This window comes from Lathamus discolor, chromosome 1 (genome assembly GCF_037157495.1).
Source record: "Lathamus discolor isolate bLatDis1 chromosome 1, bLatDis1.hap1, whole genome shotgun sequence".
Taxonomy (NCBI): Eukaryota; Metazoa; Chordata; class Aves; order Psittaciformes; family Psittacidae; genus Lathamus; species Lathamus discolor.
The window spans coordinates 86,687,193-86,708,147 of record NC_088884.1 but is presented as its reverse complement, the minus strand read 5'-3'; the positions used below and the strand labels follow the sequence as shown (position 1 = coordinate 86,708,147).

Sequence of the window (20,955 nt, the reverse complement as noted above, 5' to 3'; positions counted from 1 at the left end):
TTTTTTGACGTATACATATTGATTAGACCACTAAGCTTTTGTGGTGATATTATAAGAATGTTTCTGGGGAAACTTCCTTGTCTTTCTGTCTGGCATAGATCATTATATCTGCATTTGTCTTGCATCTCAGTTTATTTGATATCATTGTCCTCTTAGTTTTTTGTGGTTTTTTTTTTTCTTTCACCCCATTATTTATTTGATTTATAGGAAGTCCTGTGTCACTGTGTTGTGCCGAGAATCTAATTATTTTTTTCTTCATGGATTTTCTGGTGCTTGCCCAAGTTGCTAGATACTGGAGGGTATATATGTTGTTGATGGTATCCTGCATTGCATTACTTTCTAGTTATGCAGACTGCTAAAACCAGGGAGAGACTTTCTGCTAATTTCGGGAGGCTTTTGCTCAGGATTATGTCAACAGGGAATTTTGAGTTCTGTTTTCTGTCCAACAAGCAGATTACCTGAGTTTACAAAATAAATAACAGAAAAAATATGTAACTTCTATATGCTTGTAATGGGTTTGGAAGCATCACTTTTCCTCTTGCTTCTTAGTGCTTTTTAATACTTGTCTGTTTAACATCACAACTAAGGCAAAAATTCACTTAGTGATAGTGACAAAAAACAGCTTGAAATTTCAGAAAATCTAGACCACCGAAAGTTAAACCCCTGGAATTCAGCTGAGAGACACACTAATTGTTGTAAACATGGTGAAACAATACTTCAAAAAAAAAAAACAACCCAAACCAACCCAAAACCAAAGAACCACTCACCCAGGCCCATGCATGACAGTAAGTAGTGTTTATAGATGTTAACACCAAGCAAACCAATGGTTTGCTTTGGTTAGGAGTTCCAACTCTGGTGTGATTCAAAAGAAGTGTTGGGGTTGTCTTTGGTTGTTTTGGGGGTTTTTTTGGGGTTTTTGGGGTGGTTGTTTTTGGTTTTTTTTTTTGTTTTTTGGTTTGGGGTTTTTTGTTTTTTTTCCCTAAAGGTAGAAAATATTCCTGACTTTTTATTTGCTGTTAATGAAGATCTTGGGCTGAAGGAACCTTCTGTTTTTTCAATTAACAGTAATTGCAAAAATACATGCTGTTCTCAAAGCTCTGACTTCACCTTGGCTTGATTTAACTTCCTGTGTTCCTGTATCACCCTGCTAATGCTTTTGTACCACTCCTGTGCTTAATATGTGCCTAAGCTTAGTTTGTCATCTGGGTCAATTATGTCAAAATATTTTCCTATTGAAGTTTCCTCTGCTTTTTCCTTCAGCTCTTGGCTGTGGCAGCTCAAACAGATTAATGAAACTTGGAAAAGCGAACTGTTTTGCTTTGTGGAGAACTGTCATTGAGTTATGGGAAGATACTTCAGCCTTTCGGTGGGGATTTCAGTGGGCAGAAGCATGAAATAAGAAAACTTGGTGCCTATAGCTTGTTAAGGAAAATATTTAGGATGAAAAATGAAGAAGCATTGTGGTTTTATGAGAAACTCTGGCAAATGTTTGATAAAATTTCCCAAAAGATCTGTAGTAACACATTCATAGAATCATAGAATCATAGAATAGTTAGGGTTGGAAAGGACCTCAGGATCATCTAGTTCCAACCCCCCTGCCATGGGCAGGGACACCTCACACTAAACCATCCCACCCAAGGCTTCATCCAGCCTGGCCGTGAACACCGCCAGGGATGGAGCAAACATAAAAATTCATAGTAATTTGTTAGTTAATTGCAGGTAGTAAAACTAACTGTCTTTGAAAATTTGTTTAACATTTTTAACAAAGGATAACAATTTGGAATACTTCAATGAACTTTCTTAATCTGGAGAAGAGGAGGCTGAGGGGAGACCTTAGAGCAGCTTTCCAGTACTTAGAGGGGGCTACAAGAAATCTGGAGGGTGACTTTTTACAAGGGCGTGTAGTGACAGGACAAGGGGGAATGGCTTTAAGCTGACGTAGGGGAGATTTAGATTAGCTATTAGGGAGAAGTTCTTCCCTGTGAGGGTGGTGAGGAGCTGGCACAGATTGCCCAGAGAAGCTGCTGCTGCCCCATCCCTGGCAGTGCTCAAGGCCAGGCTGGATGGGGATTGGAGCCATTTGGTCTAGTGGAAGGTGTCACTGCCTGTGGCAGGGGGATGGAACTGGATGAGCTTTAAGGTCCCTTCCAACCCAAACCATTCTGTGATTCCATGGTTATGGCTGATATTTTAATGTCTGTTTGATCACTTCTACTTTGCATGTGACAAAGAAGGAATTGTGTGTTTTCTGTTGTAGAGTAATAATCTGTAGGATGTGCTATAAATTCTCTAATTAATTGGATTTTTAAAAACATGAACTGTTTCTATAGCTAAAATGGTTCAGTGTGTCTGTGTTAGAACCCAGAACCTTGCATGTGTTTGAATGGCATTGTTTTTGAAGAGACCATGCAGGGCTGTATGCTGAAGAAATCTGGAGCTGTGTCCATCTGGCTCAACAAACTCCAGTGCGTAGCTTACCTGATTGTCAGAATAGTAAAGAAATTTTATCTAGAGGGAGGTCACCAACTAAATTTCCGTTATATTGAAAGTCGCTACCCCTGCATTTTTGTGTGGAAAAAATTTGCAAGTGGTTTTAAGCACTACTTAGAAAAACTACTGATACTCCAACTTCAGGGATAACCAGATGTTTCTCTTGTAGTTGAAAAACACTGAGAACTTCTGTCATAACCGTGTGTAGGCAAGCTTATCTTATGTGGAGCCTGTATACAAGGATCTTTTGTGCAGTTAATCTTTAGAGAGCTTATTCTGATCATATTTTAAATATAAGGAATCTTCTTTTATTCTTTTTTATTAAAAATAAAAATAAAACAGGCATTAATCCAGACCATAAGCAAGTGGAAGTTTTCATCATATAAGGGAAACATTTCTTGTGAATGAGGATGGGATAGTGTTTAAGCGTCATACCTGGAAACTATTTCTACTTTTCAAGTTGGATAAATAAAACTCAACAGTGTTGAGTGGGCCTGAATTGGCAGGTTTTGTACTATTAGTCTCACATGGCTAAGTTACAACTACTTCTGCTAGTTTCCTGCTTCAGGTCTTTACCTGATTTTGGAGTCATTGTGCAAATGACCAGAAAGAACAGGTTTTAATTCTTCACATCCCTTTGTATGAAAGATGGCTTGTTGCAGATGCTATGTTTCATTAGACTGGACCATTTGTTACAAGCACCTCTTGGTCAGTATATCCACAACTATAAACAGCTTTTAAAGGAAGCATTATGCTCACCTCTGTGCCAAAAAATGATGTTTCAACAAATGGCAACTTACTGACTAGTTTAGCGTTGAAAAATAATAACCCCCCACCCTGGTGTTTTTTGAGTGGCCTTCAACTTCAAAGAAGCCTTCTTAAAACAAGAAGGTGAGCTTTGTGAAAATCCGAAGCAGTATCAGCTGTCAGCAGGTGACTCTGCAATGGCCTATACACTGCTGCCCATACAGTTCTATCTTTTGGAAGAATGGCCATCAGTCTTTGCTAAAGGACAGTCCACTTGCAGACAGGGTAAGGCAGAGGTTCAGCTCAGGAGGGACCAGAGCTAATCTGGTTCAATTGCTACATCCAGCTTCTTTCAACATTTCAAGGTTTTGTGTTGTGGTTTTAAGTGTTTGCATGAGATGAAATGTATATGGATTCCTCCTCTTCTGTGCATGTTTTCTCTTAATTTGAAGTCTTTCCCTTTATTGCTATATGTAACAAGAGTTCCAAGCCGCTTGTAATAAAATACATGGTCCTCAATGGCAGTTTTGGTGTCACTCATGAGTGGTGAACAAGGAGACCATCGAATCAGTTTTTTGCAAAAATTCCCCATGAAGAAGCACAGGTCATTACTTCATGGAGTCAAAACTTCATGTCAAAGCTTACAGCAAAACCATATATTCAAAATAATTCTCTTTGGAAACATTTTAAACAGTAGTTATTGCTTTGATGTTGCCTTGATCATATTTTAATGCTTAATTAAAAATAAAACTCCAAGCATCTGAAATTATATTGTACCTTAAAGCTCAAAGAGAGTAGTTTTGGTTTTAAGCTATTTTTTTTGCTCAGGCAAAAGAAAATGTCAGGCTATTTGATGTTGTCTCATACTGGAGGAGTGCACTATTGGCACTGATCTATATATGGTATTGTTTTCCCTGAGAATACTGATGTGAATAAAAATTACTTAGGATAAGAAGAACATGAAGGAAAAGGTCCACAGAAAAAGTAAAATAAATCTGTTATTGGGGGTAGGATCTGCAGAGGTTTGTTGGTGTATCAGCTCAGTTTAACAGATAGCTAGACAGGAAGACTGTGCCCTCATTTCTGAAGGTTTTGTTAGGCCCATGCTGTTGGATTCTTCATCTGCACTGAACCTGATGAATGGCGAGGGCCAGGAGCAGCTAGGTGCTGTCTCTTAAGCTGCAAGCCTGTTCTGCACTAGCTGCTTCACTTTCCTCATGTTTAGCGTCTGCAGTGGGTAGTAGAAAAGGGCTTTGTGTTTCTCTCTCTTACTTTGTTTTTTTTTCTTCTCTCTTACTTTCCTGCATTCATCAGTTATGTATATGAATAATTCTGTTTCATGCAAGTATCCAACAGACTCGAATTCTGAAGTTGTTGAAAGCCTGCAGGTGACACTTTAGCTACTGCAGCAGTTGCTGTAAGGATGGATGTTGATGAAGGGAAGCAATGCTAATTATTTCATTTACATTTTCTATGGGCGAGCCATGCTTTTGCCTGTGTGGTATTATAGGTCTGGCTGCTGCAGTATCTCACCTGGTCCTTTGGATAATGGACAAGTCTTTGAAAATAAATAAAAATAGTGGCCTAGCCTGGATGCTTTGCTTTTCCTTTTAGAGTATATGCTTTTTCCCATACATATGCACAGGTACTTTCCAGTGGTGCCAGTATCAAGATAAGTCAGTCCATTAACTGTTATTGCAAGAGTGAAAATCGGCATGGAGAGGGGAGACTGCAAGAACCAGTGTGCTGTATTTTCAGAGTAGTTAATCCGTATTCTTCTGATCTGGGTACAAAGACCACATGCCGCAATTACAGAGGGGTTGCAACAGAAGCTCTGTCACTGCCAGTGTATAAATGTACATTTGCCATAGTCTTGATTCTAACATGCCTGCTGTTTAAAGCTGCCTTACTGCTCTGACCCTTGTTACTTGAAGGTAGTTGCAGCTGTGAAGCATGGGAAGAGTGTTCGGTCTTCTGACTGTGAAGAAGGGTGTAGTTTCTGCAGGTGAAATTATGAGGACACCTGTTCCCTGGAAAACAGATTGAAGCCGCTGGCTCTTTTTGTTCAGGGCACAGATAATTATTGGTGGTTGTGGCTGCAGGGCAATGTTGGTGCAAACCAGGCTGAAGTCAATGAGTCATTACCAGTCCCACCAGAATCTTAGTCCCATGAGGAAGCATTATTTCAGCAGCCTATCCTACAGGCTATAGCAGGACAGAAAATACTCTGAGAATTCTCCATTGTCTCTATAATTGTAAATACTTGCTCAAGGCCTGAACACTAACCCTGTGGTCTGCAGACACTGGGCAGCTTTCTTACTGGGGATGGACCGAGATCCTCATGGATGGGTGCTGGGTGTGCTGCTATGGTGGCAGCTTCTTTCTGGGCCTGCAAACTGCCAAGTTCAAAGAAATGCTGTTAAACATCGGTTTAAGTCACTGTTTTGATGCTTAGCTGGGCAGGATACATGTTGAGAGTGCAAGTAAGCACTTGGTACAGGTAGAAGGTAAGTCTAAAAATACACAAATAGGACTTGCAAGTGACAAATTATCAAAATTCCTTATTAACAGCACATCAGTAATGTAGCACTGGCAGATGTCTCAGTCATTTTATTGATAAATGTAATGTGGAATTTTATATTTTCCAATTTTTTTAACTTTGCAGGGACCTGAGCTGATGAATAAATATGTTGGTGAATCTGAACGAGCAGTGAGAGAGGTGAGAAGGGGCAAAGCATACGTAATACTATATGTTAAACATTCTTGACATTCAAATTCTTCTCTGCTTATAAAGTTACCTTTAAACTTTTAAAAAAAACCAACTTCTTGTGGTTTAAATTTGAAAAAGAAAAGAAGCAGAAAGGGTGTTTTGTGTTGTTTAACTTTGTCCTGTGTTGGCCTAGCGATGAATGTTGCATTTGGGATCCAGTAGCACCTTTAACTCTGATGTCTGCATTGGGCAGTATCATGAATAACTTCTAAAACATCTGTTGTTTTCTTTTTCATAAAAGACAGCAAGGCTTATGTCTGTTTTGTGATGCTCTGTAGCTTTTGAGGTGTGCGCGTGGGGTAATAGTATTCTGTAAAAAGTTTTCCATTCCCTAGAACTCAGTGTTTTGTTGTTGTTTTTCTAGATATTTAGGAAAGCCAGAGCGGTGTCTCCTTCGGTTCTTTTCTTTGATGAAATAGATGCCTTGGCATTTGAAAGGGGCAAGTAAGTTTATCCTGTTACAAAAATCACAAGATGTTTTCTGATAAATGATTCTTACATTGTGCAATCACATTACTTTTCTAGAATTATTTCATTAAAGATATTAATTTCACATGCAGAAGGACAGCATTTGTCAGTTCTACTCAAGCGTATTTAACTTGGCATAAACAGGTAAGCTGGTAGAGTTCTTTCTTTCTCATCTCATTAGGAATGATTCTACTGGTTCTCATGCCTTTGGCTCTTTTCTGTGGGTTTAGCTTGCATTTATTTCTAGCAAAAAAGTCTTTTCTTTTTTTTTTGTTTCCCAGGCTTGGTGCACTGGCCTAATATAGTGTCTCCATCAAGCAAACAGTATGATCATATGCTATATGAAAGGAATTTCTGTGGAGGCTACTCATAGCCACTTATATTAAAATATTTTGCCAGACGGGGAAGAACTTCATGAATAGATTTGGGAACACTTACGTGCTTTCATGTGTGACATTAAAAGGGGGTTATTGTGCAAGCAGCTAATAATGCGTTTGGTTTTATTTTTAATATCCTGCTTTGTAATGATACTGAGAGATGTTTAGCTCTTGTCTGGAGGAAGAATATACCTGGTTTTACTTGCTACTGTAGCATTCAAGATTTGACAGGCTTTGTTAGTGTCTTTCTTGGGGGATACCTTCTTATAATATTTATAATATTGTTATAAAATACCACTACTTGTGAGCAAGTACCTGTTTATGTTTTGGTTTGCATTCAAATATCAAATCTGTGCATGCAGAAATTATTTGTCCAGTTTAAAAGCACGTCACGACTTCATTTTTCTGGAAAAGAAGCTCTCTTGGCATCCATACAGATTCCTTTGTGTCGCAAAAGGGACATTTGTATCAGCAGGAAAGGATAAAAGGTGTTGTTCTGGCATTTCAGCAACAGAAATAAATTGTTTGTGTTATAGGAGGTGGCATCAGATGTAGTACAGAGCTGCCCTGTGAAACTGCTAAGAAATAAACACATTTTCTGTTGAAAATGCAGGATCTCATAGCATACATCTTCTTCAGCATCCTTCTCATATGCCATGTATGCAAGTGTGAAATTTGTAACTTCCTGAAATGCCAGCCACCCTGCAGTATGCTCTGAAACACCTGCCTGCTTATCACAACAGAGAAGTTGCAAAAATACGTGTTGGAATCAAGCCAGTAGGGGGTGGGCGGAGGAGATCTCCCCCTACTGTAATTCTGAATGTGGTTAGCTTTCAGAAACACTGCTTCAAGATAAAAACTTTTGGAAGAAAAAGCCATAATATATTTTAATCAGTCTTTTTCACACAGTGCCCTAGAGGTGTTGAGTTTGTTTGCTTTATTCTTTTAAGGAGTAAACAACAGAATTTTACCTTACCTGGAACCGTCTGTGGGGGGTAGTAGGCCTGGCACAGCTTGCTGAAGAATGTGGTATGACCTGCTGCAGTCATGTTGTGCTGGAGACATCTGGTTTTGGAGCTTTAAAAAGAACAGGGTGGGACACAAATATTTCATTGTCAAATCTGAACCAGATGGGAGGTAAAATATGTGGCAGAGTCCTCATAAAATTCATCTGAAATTAAATGGTGTAGGAAACCAGACAAGGCACTTATTAAAAATGGACTTTTTTTACAGGCTGACTTTGCACAGTAGGAATTTGCAAATGCATTAGAGATGCTAACAATTTGTGGCCTCTGGAGATCCATTTCCTGTAGTATTACTAACCATACTGGAGTTTCCAAGGAAACACCTGTTTATATTGTCTCCCTGTTCCCTCTGTTGGTTGAATTAGTTTTTTCCACCTTGGCAATGATCACTGTATCACACTTGACTGTATCACTATGTGATACAGCTTTGTAGAAGTTTTTCCTCTAGGTTTAAATCCTTATTAGGATTCTGTGAGCTTTGTGCATTAAGGTCTGTATCCCCGATCTCCTGGATAGGTAATGTCTCCTGATCCTAACAGGACATGTCCGGAGGTATGGAGAAGCGTAAACTATGAAGTTGTGAGAGTAATTTTATACCTAGTTCAGATCTGAAATACAGATGTGAAATAACAGTAAGTAATTGCTTAATGCTTTTCTTCTTCAAAGCACTTTGCTAAGTATTCATTAACCCTTTATTGCTTGTTTAGATTAGACCAAAGCTTGTGGGTTTAAAACACAGATGTTTTGCTTCTGACCTTCCATAGAGATCACTAACAGTCCTTGCTCAGCAGCAGCCACATACAAGCTGATAGACTTTGTAATTAATATGGCAGAGTCTCTGTGGCTGCACAAACCATTACTCTATGGCAAACACTGGTTGCATTCAAATATAGAATCATAGAATCATAGCATAGTTAGGGTTGGAAAGGACCTTAAAATCATCTAGTTCCAACCCCCCTGCCATGGGCAGGGGCATCTCTCACTAAATCGTGTTACCCAAGACTGTGCAACCTGACCTTGAGCACTGCCAGGGATGGAGCATATCACAGCTTCCTTGGGCAACCCATTCCAGTGCCTCACCACCTTCACAGTAAATAACTTCTTCCTGATATCTAACCTAAACTTTCCCTGTTTAAGTCTGAACCCATTACCCCTTGTCCTATCACTGTATGCCCCAGTGTTTTATTTATTAGACATTCCCAAGCCATGACTCTGTAATTGTAATACATCTAACACTCTTCCTAACATAACTGTCTCATGTAGCAGTTTTATTTTACAACATGTATGTGTATTCATTTATTAGTTTTAAGAAATAATACTTTGAAGTCAGCAAAAATTGCATTGGTTAACATTGTTCAGTGTTAAAATCTATTATTTTTTAAAATATTATTTCTTATCCAGGCATCTTAGAAGTTCCATATGGTTTTTTCTATACGAAATAAGCTCCTGGATTTTTCTTCTTGTATGTCAACACCTCTGTCCCCATTTGGCCTGCAGGCAACAAACCAATACATATTAATCAGGAATTAAAAATGTGGGCTGTATACATACCAGCCTTAAAGAGAAATATAAAAATCTAATCCTGCATCTCTGAAGAAAAATAGTTCAGTGTCACAGTGTGGCAGTGAAGATGAAGATAATTTTAGCTGTATCCAGTTCTGCGTTTTGTCCTGTTACAATGCACTTCTAGTGCTCTTCTAAGAATTATTTTTTTTTTTTTACTTTCCTCTCTTCGTCTGGTCTATGTTGAGGATGTTTAGAGAGAATTGAAAATAAAAAATTAGGGTCTGAATGGACTGGCTATAAAGATAAAGGGAGGCATTCACTATAACTGGTTGGAACAAATAGATAAACCTGCAGAAGAAAAGGTGGTAGAATGTTAGAGATGTCACAATGAGTTTTGAGTAGGAAAAATGATTGAGATAGGAGAAACTAATGCAGATCGGAAAGGCTTTTCATAGAGACTTCTCCTTTGCTGCTAGTCAGTCGTATGGGAGAAGCTCCAGCAATGTACCACTTTACATCTTTAAGGCAGAACGGGCATTTTGTGGATTAACATGCAGGGAGGAGCAGTCGTGCACCAGGAGAGGTGACCGACATGATGCATAGAGCATTTTCCACTACTCTGGTTTGCATTTGCTTCCATGAGTAGGTTATGGCTGTTTTTTCTTTCTCTTTCGAAAAGATGTTGTTATGACTTTGTATGAGAGGCTGCGCTCAAGTGAGACCCATAGAATTTGTCCAGATATAGCAGCGTGTGAGGAGGAAAGTTTGCCTCGCAGTAGTCCCTTGCCCAGACAAAGCTGGAGAGGCTTTACAAATTGCACAGCTGCAAAGAGTTATGGGTATTTGTGATCCCTTGGTATCCTGTCCATGTAAAACCTAATTCATCTGGCCATTAGAGGTTGCCAAGAGGGAAATGGCTTCATAATTAGACTTGAAAGTGATGAATGAACATGGGTCTGTGTAAATGCAGCACAGACAGTCTGTTTGCTGAACTCAGAAAAATCTCTGCTTTGGAAATGGGACATTGTTTATATAAGTAGGATTTTTAGAATTTTTGGGCAAGAGACATATTTGTTCCTTTTCTTGTTTTTCACAAGCAAAGCGTTTTCCCCTTTAACTGCAAATCTTTGTAATGTAAGATGGAAAATGTTGTAGAGTAATGTGAAAGACACTGATAAATTCAATTTTCGGGGGGGGGGGGGGGGGAAGGGACAAAATAAGTACCTTTCATTTGAGTTGCAGAGACCAAAGCAAGTTGATAGATGAATAATGGTAACCATTTCAGAGTGAGGGTAGAAATGACAAAATAAAGGGACTTTGGTTCCAATAACTCAAAACTACAATATGGTGATGTTATCTTGTATGCTGGGGAGGATAGATATGTTCCTAAGCTACAGTTTAAAATGCTCAGAACCTCTGAAAGACGTATTGTTTTCACTTTAGATATTTAAATATTTGCAGTCTTAACTTTTAAGGCTTTGAGGCTTCTGAATGAAGCTATGAAGAACAGCAGCCTCTCTACTGTGCCACCTCTGCTTTCAACAGGGACTGTGATAAATCTTCCAGTTTTAAGCCAAGCTGTCTGTCTTTCTAGAATATTTTAGCACATATATTGTACGCTTTAGCACATACTACACTGTGCACCTGAATATACCATTGCATTTTCAAATCTGTGCAAATTCCATGGTGTAATCTGCAGCCTCTGTCATGAAGGAGGTCACTGTATTGAATTTTATCAATGAAATCTAGGGGCTGGAACCTGCAGGTATGGAGTGAAGTGACATTAGGTAGGGTAGAAAACCTATGGGGCAGAAAACCACCTTGCACAGGGTAAATTACCAGTGGCAGAGCTGGAGAGAGGTATTGTTGCCCTATTATGACTCATGCTAAGGCTAAAGAATACACGGAAAAAATGGAGTTTCCCTGTGCCATGCTTGCATTGTGAGGGACCCAGTTCTAGCAGCTGGCTCAGTAAGGCAAGAAGCTTTGTGTTTCTGGCTTCTGTTGGCATTGGTTGTCCCTGAACTGGGGAACATCAGCTAGATTCCCTGCAATATCTGAGTTGTGTTTGGATATGATAGAGTTGAGGCATTCAAAACTCTTGTGACTGTTGTCTGAATTCTTCAAAGTTCTGGAATTTGGTATCCAAATACAAATGATGTCTGGGGAAAAAAACTGCATATCCAGTGCCAGCTTTCTATTTTAGGCCTAGCAAAGAGTGGTGAAGACGTAAGGTTTTGAAACAATTTAGTCACACAGTGAAGCTTGTAATTTGCTTTGGAATAGCAATTTTAATAAATAGCATTACCCATAGGTTGTGTGTATTTATGATAAATATCTGCAATCCTTTAATTTTCAGACTTGTTCATGCTTTTTATCTAGCAAGAATCCTTTATCACAGTGTGTTTTAAATCTGTGTTTTGTCTTTCTTGTTTAAGAAAAAACCCCAATTATTTGTAACTTTGTGGGTCTGTATTATTATTTGGACATATGAAGTCAGTGGAGACTTTCATTGACATCAGTGGAAGCAGGACTGGATATTTAAACCCTTTTCTTGAAGTCATTCAAGTGCATGGATAAATGTACAGGGTTTAGAGGAATTAATAAAGTCTGTTAACGTAGGTAGGCGTGTTCTCCAGTGCTTGGGAGTGCTGTGGCGAAACTGACCTGCAGCAAGATGCTTCAGCCAAAGACATGAATTTGAGCTTCTGTCTGGATTCTTGTCAGAGGTCTAGTTGAAACAAGATTCCAGGATTGGAACGGTCAGAAGTAAGCGTACATGGTGATCACTTCAGTTCTCAGCGTGGCAGTGGCTATAGAAAAAGGCCAGCTTACCCACACTAAATGGGTCCAAGCAGGCTACAGCTGCCTGCAGGGTTAGGACTACAAGTGGAGGTCATATTTTATTTATTTCCATTTATGTATTTATTTTCATTCAGCTTAAATACAAGGGGAACATAATTGTAACTAAAACTTACAAATGAAACTTATTCCAGATGAAAGTGAACTGCTTAAATATTATTCTAATGAAATGAAATCCAGTACAGTTACTAGTTACAACTACGTCTTTAATAATTCCAACTGAAACTGTACATGCTTCCCAGATAGACATGATTGATGACAGTTTTCAACTTGATTAACTTCCAGGAATGTGCAGAGGAGAAACACTGAGGAAAACAGAAAAAAAAAAAAAAGGGAAATTTACTGTACAGCAGGTGTGTGTGTGCATGTGCCTGTGTGTGTGTGTTCAGGGGTTTTTTGTTTGGTTTTCTGGTTTGTGTTTTTTTTATTTGTTTAAAGGCAATGCCAGTGTTTACTGAATAGGAGAAGAGAATGCTTGCTGTTAGCATCCTTCCTGTTTCATCTAGGCATGCCAGGGCCAGTTGAAGGCCAGGTCTAATGTCTGCCTTTTATGGACATGTGTCTGGAATGAGTTGCAGGCAGATGGAAATGGGTGATGGATCGTGACCTAGACACTTAAGGATTTGAAGATGTGCTTGGGGAAAGCCCTCTGGAAGAAAGCCTGTTGATTCCAAACCTGCCTTAGACTTTCTCCTTTCCTCCTTTTCTGTCTTTTCATTGCATTTCATTTTTTTGGGCCTACCTCACTGGCTTCTGGAAGCTGCAATAATAAGAAATTTAAGCAAATGAAACAGGCTGGTGGCATGACTGTGGAGGATAATTAGGACGTCCCTGCAGTGATCTATGGGCCATGTGTTTTGACGTCACCTGCTGACAGCTGAGCCCTGTTTCCTTTTTTCACAAAGCTCATATTCTCTTCTTAGGAAGCTTGTTTAGAAGTTGGAGACCACTGAAGGAGTACTGGGACTCCTCTTATGTTTCTGTGCTTTTCTAATGTCTTAAAAACCAAATGACATGAACTGTACTTAATTTTTGAATTGACAGTGGGCAAAACATTATTTTGGCCTGACATTAAAGCTAGTGTTCTACACAGTCTCTGAATTTCCCAGACTTACCCAGGTTTCCTCTGGAGATTTCCCTTCTGTAGTACTTGCTCTTGGGGAAGCAGGAAAGATGTGACAAAATGTAGCGTGTAATAGCTGATACAGGTGCATGCAAAATGTGACAGCATCTAATTGTAGGGTACTGATGCAGGGAAGGGTTTAGGATTATTTTTTTTCTGAGTTCTGATAACGCAGGCAGGAAAATTCTCAGTGGGGAACATTTCTTGTCTTAGCACTGAATAGTTAAATATAAAAACTTATCACATATATAAGATTTGCATGCGGTATATCTCTTCTAGACTTTTTAATACTATCCACGCCTGTAGTATCTGCAGCAGTCTGAATTAATAATATGCATTGAAATTGTACCATACATGTGCTAGAAATGAATTTGGCCCAGTGTTTTAATAATGGTTGCTTAGGCCCAGATATTCTTGTTTTGCCTTTTTGTTTTATGAAATACCTCCTTTGTTGTGAGCGTGTGTATGTAGAATCAATTAGTAATTGTGGATGACAGTTTTGCAGCTCAGAACAGGAATCGTGCTTGTAAACAGAAATAAGTATGAGATGTAAAAGGTATTGTGATTTTAAGGGCGAGAGGGAAAACTCCTATAGGGGAAAAAGTAGTGATATTGTGCTGCCTGTGTAAACATGCATGACTGTAAACCTAGTATATTTAGTAAAGTTTGGCTTTTGAAGCCCTAGTAGCATTCAAGGGAGAAAAGTTCAAAGCTAACATAAGGGCCCACTCTGCTATCTTTAGATATAAGAATATTCTGATTGAATTTATGTTTCAGCAGGGTATATCTGTGTGGAAGAGAACTGCTTTTGCTAAATGACAGGGCAGCATCCATACTCATTTGGAGTACTGTGTGCAGTTCTGGTGTCCTCAACGTAAAAAGTACATGGAACTGTTGGAACAAGTCCAGAGGAGGGCCATGAGGATGATGCGGGGACTGGAGCACCTCCCGTATGAAGATAGGCTGAGAAAGTTGGGGCTGTTCAGCCTGGAGAAGAGAAGGCTGCGTGGGGACCTCATAGCAGCCTCCCAGTACCTGAAGGGGGCCTATAAGGATGGTGGGAAGGGACTCCTCATTAGGGACTGTAGTGACAGGACAAGGGGTAACGGGTTAAAACTTAAACAGGGGAAGTTTAGATTGGATATAACGAAAAAGTTCTTTACTGTGAGGGTGGTGAGGCACTGGAATGGGTGGCCCAGGGAAGTTGTGAATGCTCCATCCCTGGCAGTGTTCAAGGCCAGGTTGGACAGAGCCTTGGGTGGTATTGTTTAGTGTGAGGTGTCCCTGCCCATGGCAGGGGGGTTGGAACTAGATGATCTTGAGGTCCTTTCCTACCCTAACTATTCTGTGATTCTATGATTCTGCTGGGCAAAATGCCCCACTGGTAGAGTTTTTGAATGAAATTCAGTATCTGGGAAGATGCTGCAATTACTGTTTTTCTGGTATTGCTATTGGAATAGATTGTTATGGGGTTTTTTTCTAATGCTGTGAAAAGCCTTGAATTGCCAAAGCTGTATTTCACCAGTGTTTGTGAGGGAAGGAAGTAAAACAGTATGACAGTTAATTGCAATAACAGCAGTTGGACTGAAAAGACAGACTTGGTGGTTGCTCCTTGCTGACAGATTACCCTAGCAGAGTCCTGACAAAACTATCAGACTTAATAAAAATCCTTCAGGCTCCGTGAGCGAGGCGACTCTCGCATGGAAGTGAGCTGGCTAGGGGCTTGGGTGTTTCAGGAGCCTTTTACCTCCATAGTTTGTGGGGAAGTGGAGAGTCCTGCCAGAAACTTCTTTTCAATGTAAAATAATTTTTTTTATACCAACCATTTTGTCATGTCAGTGAGTTTTATATTTGCTTTGGTATGAAATTCCTTTCAGGGATTCCAGTGAGAGAAGGATTTGAGATGATAGCACATCCAGAAGTGTTTTTAAAACCTTTAAATTTTGATTATGATTGCAATTCTGTTGTCAGAAGAAAAAAAAAAAAAAGCTTTCATCTGTATGTAAATCTTGCCTGATAGGACATTTTGGAAAAGAAGCTGGCCTGTACTCCCTTCTCACAAAACCTGTGTTACAGATTTCAGCTGTGTGGCAATTAATCCCTCTTCAGTAATTTATCCAGGATATTTCTCCTGAGGTCTGCATCTTTGACCTCACGGATCTGCCTGACGTAGGGACATCTGTGCAGAAATGGGGCTTTTCAGGAGAGGCTCCCTCCCAGACTTCCTTCTGGTTTTGTAGCTTCACAGTTGCGGTGAATTTTAGAGTGCTCAAAATGTTATTGTGTGATTGGTTCATCAATTTCCACATCTACAGTTTAGCAACATAACTAAATTAAGGTCCTGATTCTGAAGCTAAGGTGCTCAGACAGGCCTCAGTGCCTGTCTGAGTAGTGGGATGGAGAGTTAGTGGTTCTCCTTAACGGGATTTAAATGGTGATTGAGACTGAAATACATTTTCCAATGAAAATTACATCTGGTTGTCGTGGTTTAAACCCAACCATAAACCTCGTCCACTCACTCCCCCCCTTCTTGCCCTCCCCCTGCTTCTGGAGGGACGCAGAGGAGAATCAAAAAGAATGCAACTCCCACGGGTTGAGATAAGAACAGTTTAGTAACTAAGGTATAACACAGATCACTACTGCTACCACCAATGATAATAATGATAAAGGAAATAACAAGAGGAAAGAATACAACACCTCAACACCAGCCGACCAATAACTCACCCCACTCCCCCCAGCCAAGCACCGACCGATACCTCCTCCAACCCTGCAGTCCCACCAGCCCTTCCGGGGTAACTCCCCGTTACCTCCTGGGCATGGCGTGCTGTGGTATGGAATACCTCTTTGGCTAGCTTGGGTCAGGTGTCCTGTCTCTGCTTCCTCCCGGCCTCCCCTCCTCCCTGGCAGAGCATGAGGCTCAGAAAGACCTTGGCCAGACCAAACATTCGAGCAGCAACCGAAAACATTGGCGCCATCACCACTGTTTCCAGGCCAAAAGATCAAAACACAGCACTGTACTAGCTCCTAAGAAGGAGAAAAATGACTGCTGCTGCTCAACCCAGGACACTGGTGTTGTGAAAAAACATTAATTCCATTGGCTTTGGAAGTGTTCTAGGTTGTCAGATGATGCAAGTGTACGTTTACTGTAGCTCACAGTGGTGATGCTTACCAAATTTCATCATAAGGTGAAACCATAATGAGTACATTTTCAGACTGTTTTTAGGTTTCCAATGTTAAAAATATCTTTTAGATAAGGGGGAGAGAAAAAGAAGGTAAGCAATTAAAAGTGCACGAAAGAAGTCTTGGGCCCACTGTAGGAGAGGATCTGGTTCGAGACCATCTTCAAAATCTGAACGCACACAAGTCCGTGGGACCTGATGGAATCCATCCGCGGGTCCTGAAGGAGCTGGCGAATGAAGTTGCTAAGCCACTGGCCATCGTATTTGAAAAATCATGGCAGTCAGGTGAAGTTCCCGACGACTGGAAAAAGGGAAATATAACCCCCATTTTCAAGAAGGGGAAAATGGAAGACCCGGGGAATTACAGACCAGTCAGTCTCACCTCTGTGCCTGGTAAAATCTTGGAGCACATTCTCCTGGACAGCATGCTAAGGCACATGAAAAACAACAAGGTGCTTGGTGACAGCCAGCATGGCTTCACTAAGGGAAAATCCTGCCTGACCAATTTGGTGGCCTTCTATGATGGGGCTACAGAATTGATGGATAAGGGTAAAGCAGTTGACGTCATCTACGTGGACTTGTGCAAAGCGTTTGACACTGTCCCACACAACATCCTTCTCTCTAAATTGGAGAGATATCAATTTAATGGATGGACCACTCGGTGGATAAAGAACTGGCTGGATGGCTGCACACAAAGAGTTGTGGTCAATGGCTCGATGTCCGGCTGGAGACCAGTAACGAGTGGTGTCCCTCAGGGATCGGTGTTGGGACCGGTCTTGTTTAACCTCTTCGTCGCTGACATGGACAGTGGGATTAAGTGCGCCCTCAGCAAGTTTGCTGATGACACCAAGCTGTGTGGTCCGGTTGATACGCTGGAGGGAAGGGATGCCATCCAGAGGGACCTTGACACGCTTGTGAGGTGGGCTGATGCCAACCTTATGAAGTTCAACCATGGCAAGCGCAAGGTCCTACACCTGGGTCGGAGCAATCCCAGGCACAGCTACAGACTGGGCAAAGAAGAGATTCAGAGCGGCCCTGCAGAGAAGGAGTTGGGGGTGCTGGTCGATGAGAAAATGAACATGAGCCAGCTTCAGTGTGCGCTCGCAGCCCAGAAAGCCAACCGTATCCTGGGCTGCATCAAAAGGAGCGTGACCAGCAGGTCGAAGGAGGTGATCCTGCCCCTCTACTCTGCTCTTGTGAGACCTCACCTGGAGTATTGTGTGCAGTTCTGGTGTCCTCAACATAAAAAGGACATGGAACTGCTGGAACAAGTCCAGAGGAGGGCCACGAGGATGATGAGGGGACTGGAGCACCTCCCGTATGAAGACAGGCTGAGGAAGTTGGGGCTGTTCAGCCTGGAGAAGAGAAGGCTGCGTGGAGACCTCATAGCAGCCTTCCAGTACCTGAAGGGGGCCTATAGGGATGCTGGGGAGGGACTCTTCGTCAGGGACTGTAGTGACAGGACAAGGGGTAACGGGTTAAAACTTAAACAGGGGAAGTTTAAATTGGATATAAGGAGGAAATTCTTTCCTGTTAGGGTGGTGAGACACTGGAATTGGTTGCCCAGGGGGGTTGTGAGTGCTCCATCCCTGGCAGTGTTCAAGGCCAGGTTGGATGAAGCCTTGGGTGGGATGGTTTAGTGTGATCTGTCCCTGCCCATGGCAGGGGGGTTGGAACTAGATGATCTTGAGGTCCTTTCCAACCCTAACTATTCTATGATTCTAAGTCAGTAGCCATCAAACAAACAAATAAAAAGCCTGTAGCAAGAAGCGTAACAGATTTAAATCCAGTGATCTCATACATCTGGTTATGTCCAGAAAGTCTCCTTGGCTTAAAGAGCTATATAAGCTAGGGAACTGTATGTATTCCATGATGCAGTGATAGAATCAGGCTGCGCTTGCTTTTTATATGCCCAGGAAGATGTATGAGAGTGGCTTAAGGTGTCTAAGGGGACATGTCATTTCCCACTGAGATGTGAATCCAACTGATTAGAACAGTCTTTGGATAAGGCCAAAGGAGATAATAAAGTGTTCTGTGGAGTGCTCACACCTGCTATATTGAATTTGGATCTGTGGCTCATGATCACTCAGTTTCATCAGACAAGGCCAGAGTTAATTCAGATTAATTGTGAGGCTTTGGTACACTGTAAAATTGTTTTATTCTGTCAAAATGTGTTTTGAAAGTACCTTTAGCTAAAATAAAATACCAAGAACAGGTTTTATTTTTTATATTCGCCTTCAATAGTTGTTTTAATCCATGGATAGTCTTACCTAAGAGGCTTTTGGCATTCAGGAAGTATCTCTGATGGTCAACTGAAGTGCCTGAGCAGGATTGCGTATGTGCTTGGTCTGAGACTGGTGGGACACTTGCAAGATTAGCTGAAATATTACATACAGGAGGATATCTGGCTCTAAGTGATGTAATAAACTAGTAAGGAAAGACTTTTTTTGCTTTTAAAGCTCCTTCATTGAGGGTTAGCAAAAAGATTAACACGTAGCCTACAGACAGATGTATTTCATTAGGGCAACATAAGAGATGACTTAAAATTCTCACGCCTTTACGCAGCAGCCAGATTCCTTTTTGCTCACACATTTTTTATTTTGAAGTTCAAGGTATTTCTGGTTAAGGGCACAACTTTTGCATATGTGCACCCGTGCACACGTCACCCTGCATGGATTATGTGACGGGCTTTAATTCTGACTGCCTGGATTTGCAGGTGGTGTGTTGACAGGAAATTAGATTGTACCAGGATGTGCCTTTTGAGGACTATTTCCATGCAGTTGTGATGATGACATCAATGTGCGGAGGTCAGGTGGTGGTGGTGGGGAAAACACAGCCCCTTAGCTGGAAGTTGTTATTGGCAGGGCCTCCGTGGGATTGGAGAGTTAATAATTTGTTTCTCTGGCTGCTGTTTGCGTCAAAAGTCCGGGCAGCTTTAATGAATGTTGCCTGTGTTAATTTGAAATCCTTGCTGGGAAAACATGGGAAAATGGAAAAGCGCATACTTGCGTGTCACCCTTCAGATTAGCAGTTTAGGCAGCACTAGAGGTCTTGGAGTGCATGGTGCAGCTCTGAGCAGCTGCCAAAGGGACCTCTCACTGTAAACCTGTGCCTGCCTGTGACTTTTATAGAGTATGCTGTTCAGCCAAAAGCTAATTTGCTGTAGACTCTGTTCTAAAAATGGTGCGTCATATGGCAACTTAGTGAACGATGTAAATAAAAGCGGTGAAATTGGAAATTCCTGGTGTCATAGGTCCCAGACACCTCTTCATTTGGTACTGTTTGTGTTATTGATATTTTTGCATGGCTGGTTTTAAAACTTTTTCCCTTCACTTTTAGCAGTTAATAATAAATACCCAAACAATGTCCTGGTATCTCCCTTCATTGTTTGAGCTGTATGATGCCATCAGTGTTCACTTGACTGCAGTTTTCTGATTATTTGCTTCCTAATTGCATAGAAGTCTTTGCAATGTACATTGACCTATAGCAGTGTGAGTTTTCTTTACAATATACGCTAATTTTATCTTTTTTTTTTTTTTTCAGTCTGAAGCTTGTAAGAGAAATGTTTATATGGGGGAAAGATGAGATGTAATATCTGTTCTAGCCACCTCTCTTTAAAACCAACTATTTTTTTCTTTTCCCCTGAAGTCCTCTAGTGTCAGTTTCAGATCATCTCGTTTTTTCCTTTGCTTAGCTTTTTCTTTTGTGCATTCTGTTGGGTATAAAGTTGAGTAAATGTGAAATTTAAGCAAAATGGGAGGTCTGAATCCCTACTGAGACAAGCTTAAGTTACAAAGTTGATTTTAATTTCCTTTAAGCTGTGTCCTTCAAAAAGCATTTACTATCCTTGTCTAACACCTGAAGTGTTTTATCATGTTCAACCCTCTATAAGTCAATAGGACCGTGACCCATGGGTGTGTTAGAAATACTGTAATATCACCTGGGAATTTCTGACATGGCTGCAGCAAACCAAAAAAGCTGACAATTAGCTAACCCAAGTCCCTTCTCTAATATATTTTAGCAACCTAAATATTCTGTTAGCTAACATTTCAAAGATACTTTCCAGACTAGGTCTGATAAGTTAACTGTTTTGCACTGGAAAATTATAGAACCAGGTGTTGAACAGGAGAACAAGAGAATTTCTTTGGAGGACATCTGTACAGCAAGGACAGAGTTGTTACTGTTGCTTTGGCTCTGAGACATTTAGGAAGCGCTTTGGTTGCAGGCATGCTGGTGATGGGTGGCAGTGCTGCAGCAATATATATATGTAATAACAGTGCAACTATCTATGAGTATTCTCTATCTGCTGGAAATAATTGGAGTGCTTATGTTTTAAAATCTAATATTCCTCCTTGCAAACCAGTGTTTAGGTTGCTGGGTACTACAAGAAACACATATATATATCATT

At 40.7% G+C, this 20,955-nt stretch overlaps 1 protein-coding gene across 1 annotated transcript in view; it reads left to right on the top strand.

The window, feature by feature from the left end:
* Window positions 1-20,955, top strand: part of AFG2A (AFG2 AAA ATPase homolog A) — a 241,553-nt gene that overhangs the window by 48,191 nt on the left and 172,407 nt on the right. The window contains 2 exon segments of the mRNA XM_065684485.1: window positions 5,903-5,956; window positions 6,372-6,451. Of these exon segments, the coding sequence (XP_065540557.1) occupies window positions 5,903-5,956; window positions 6,372-6,451 (134 nt within the window).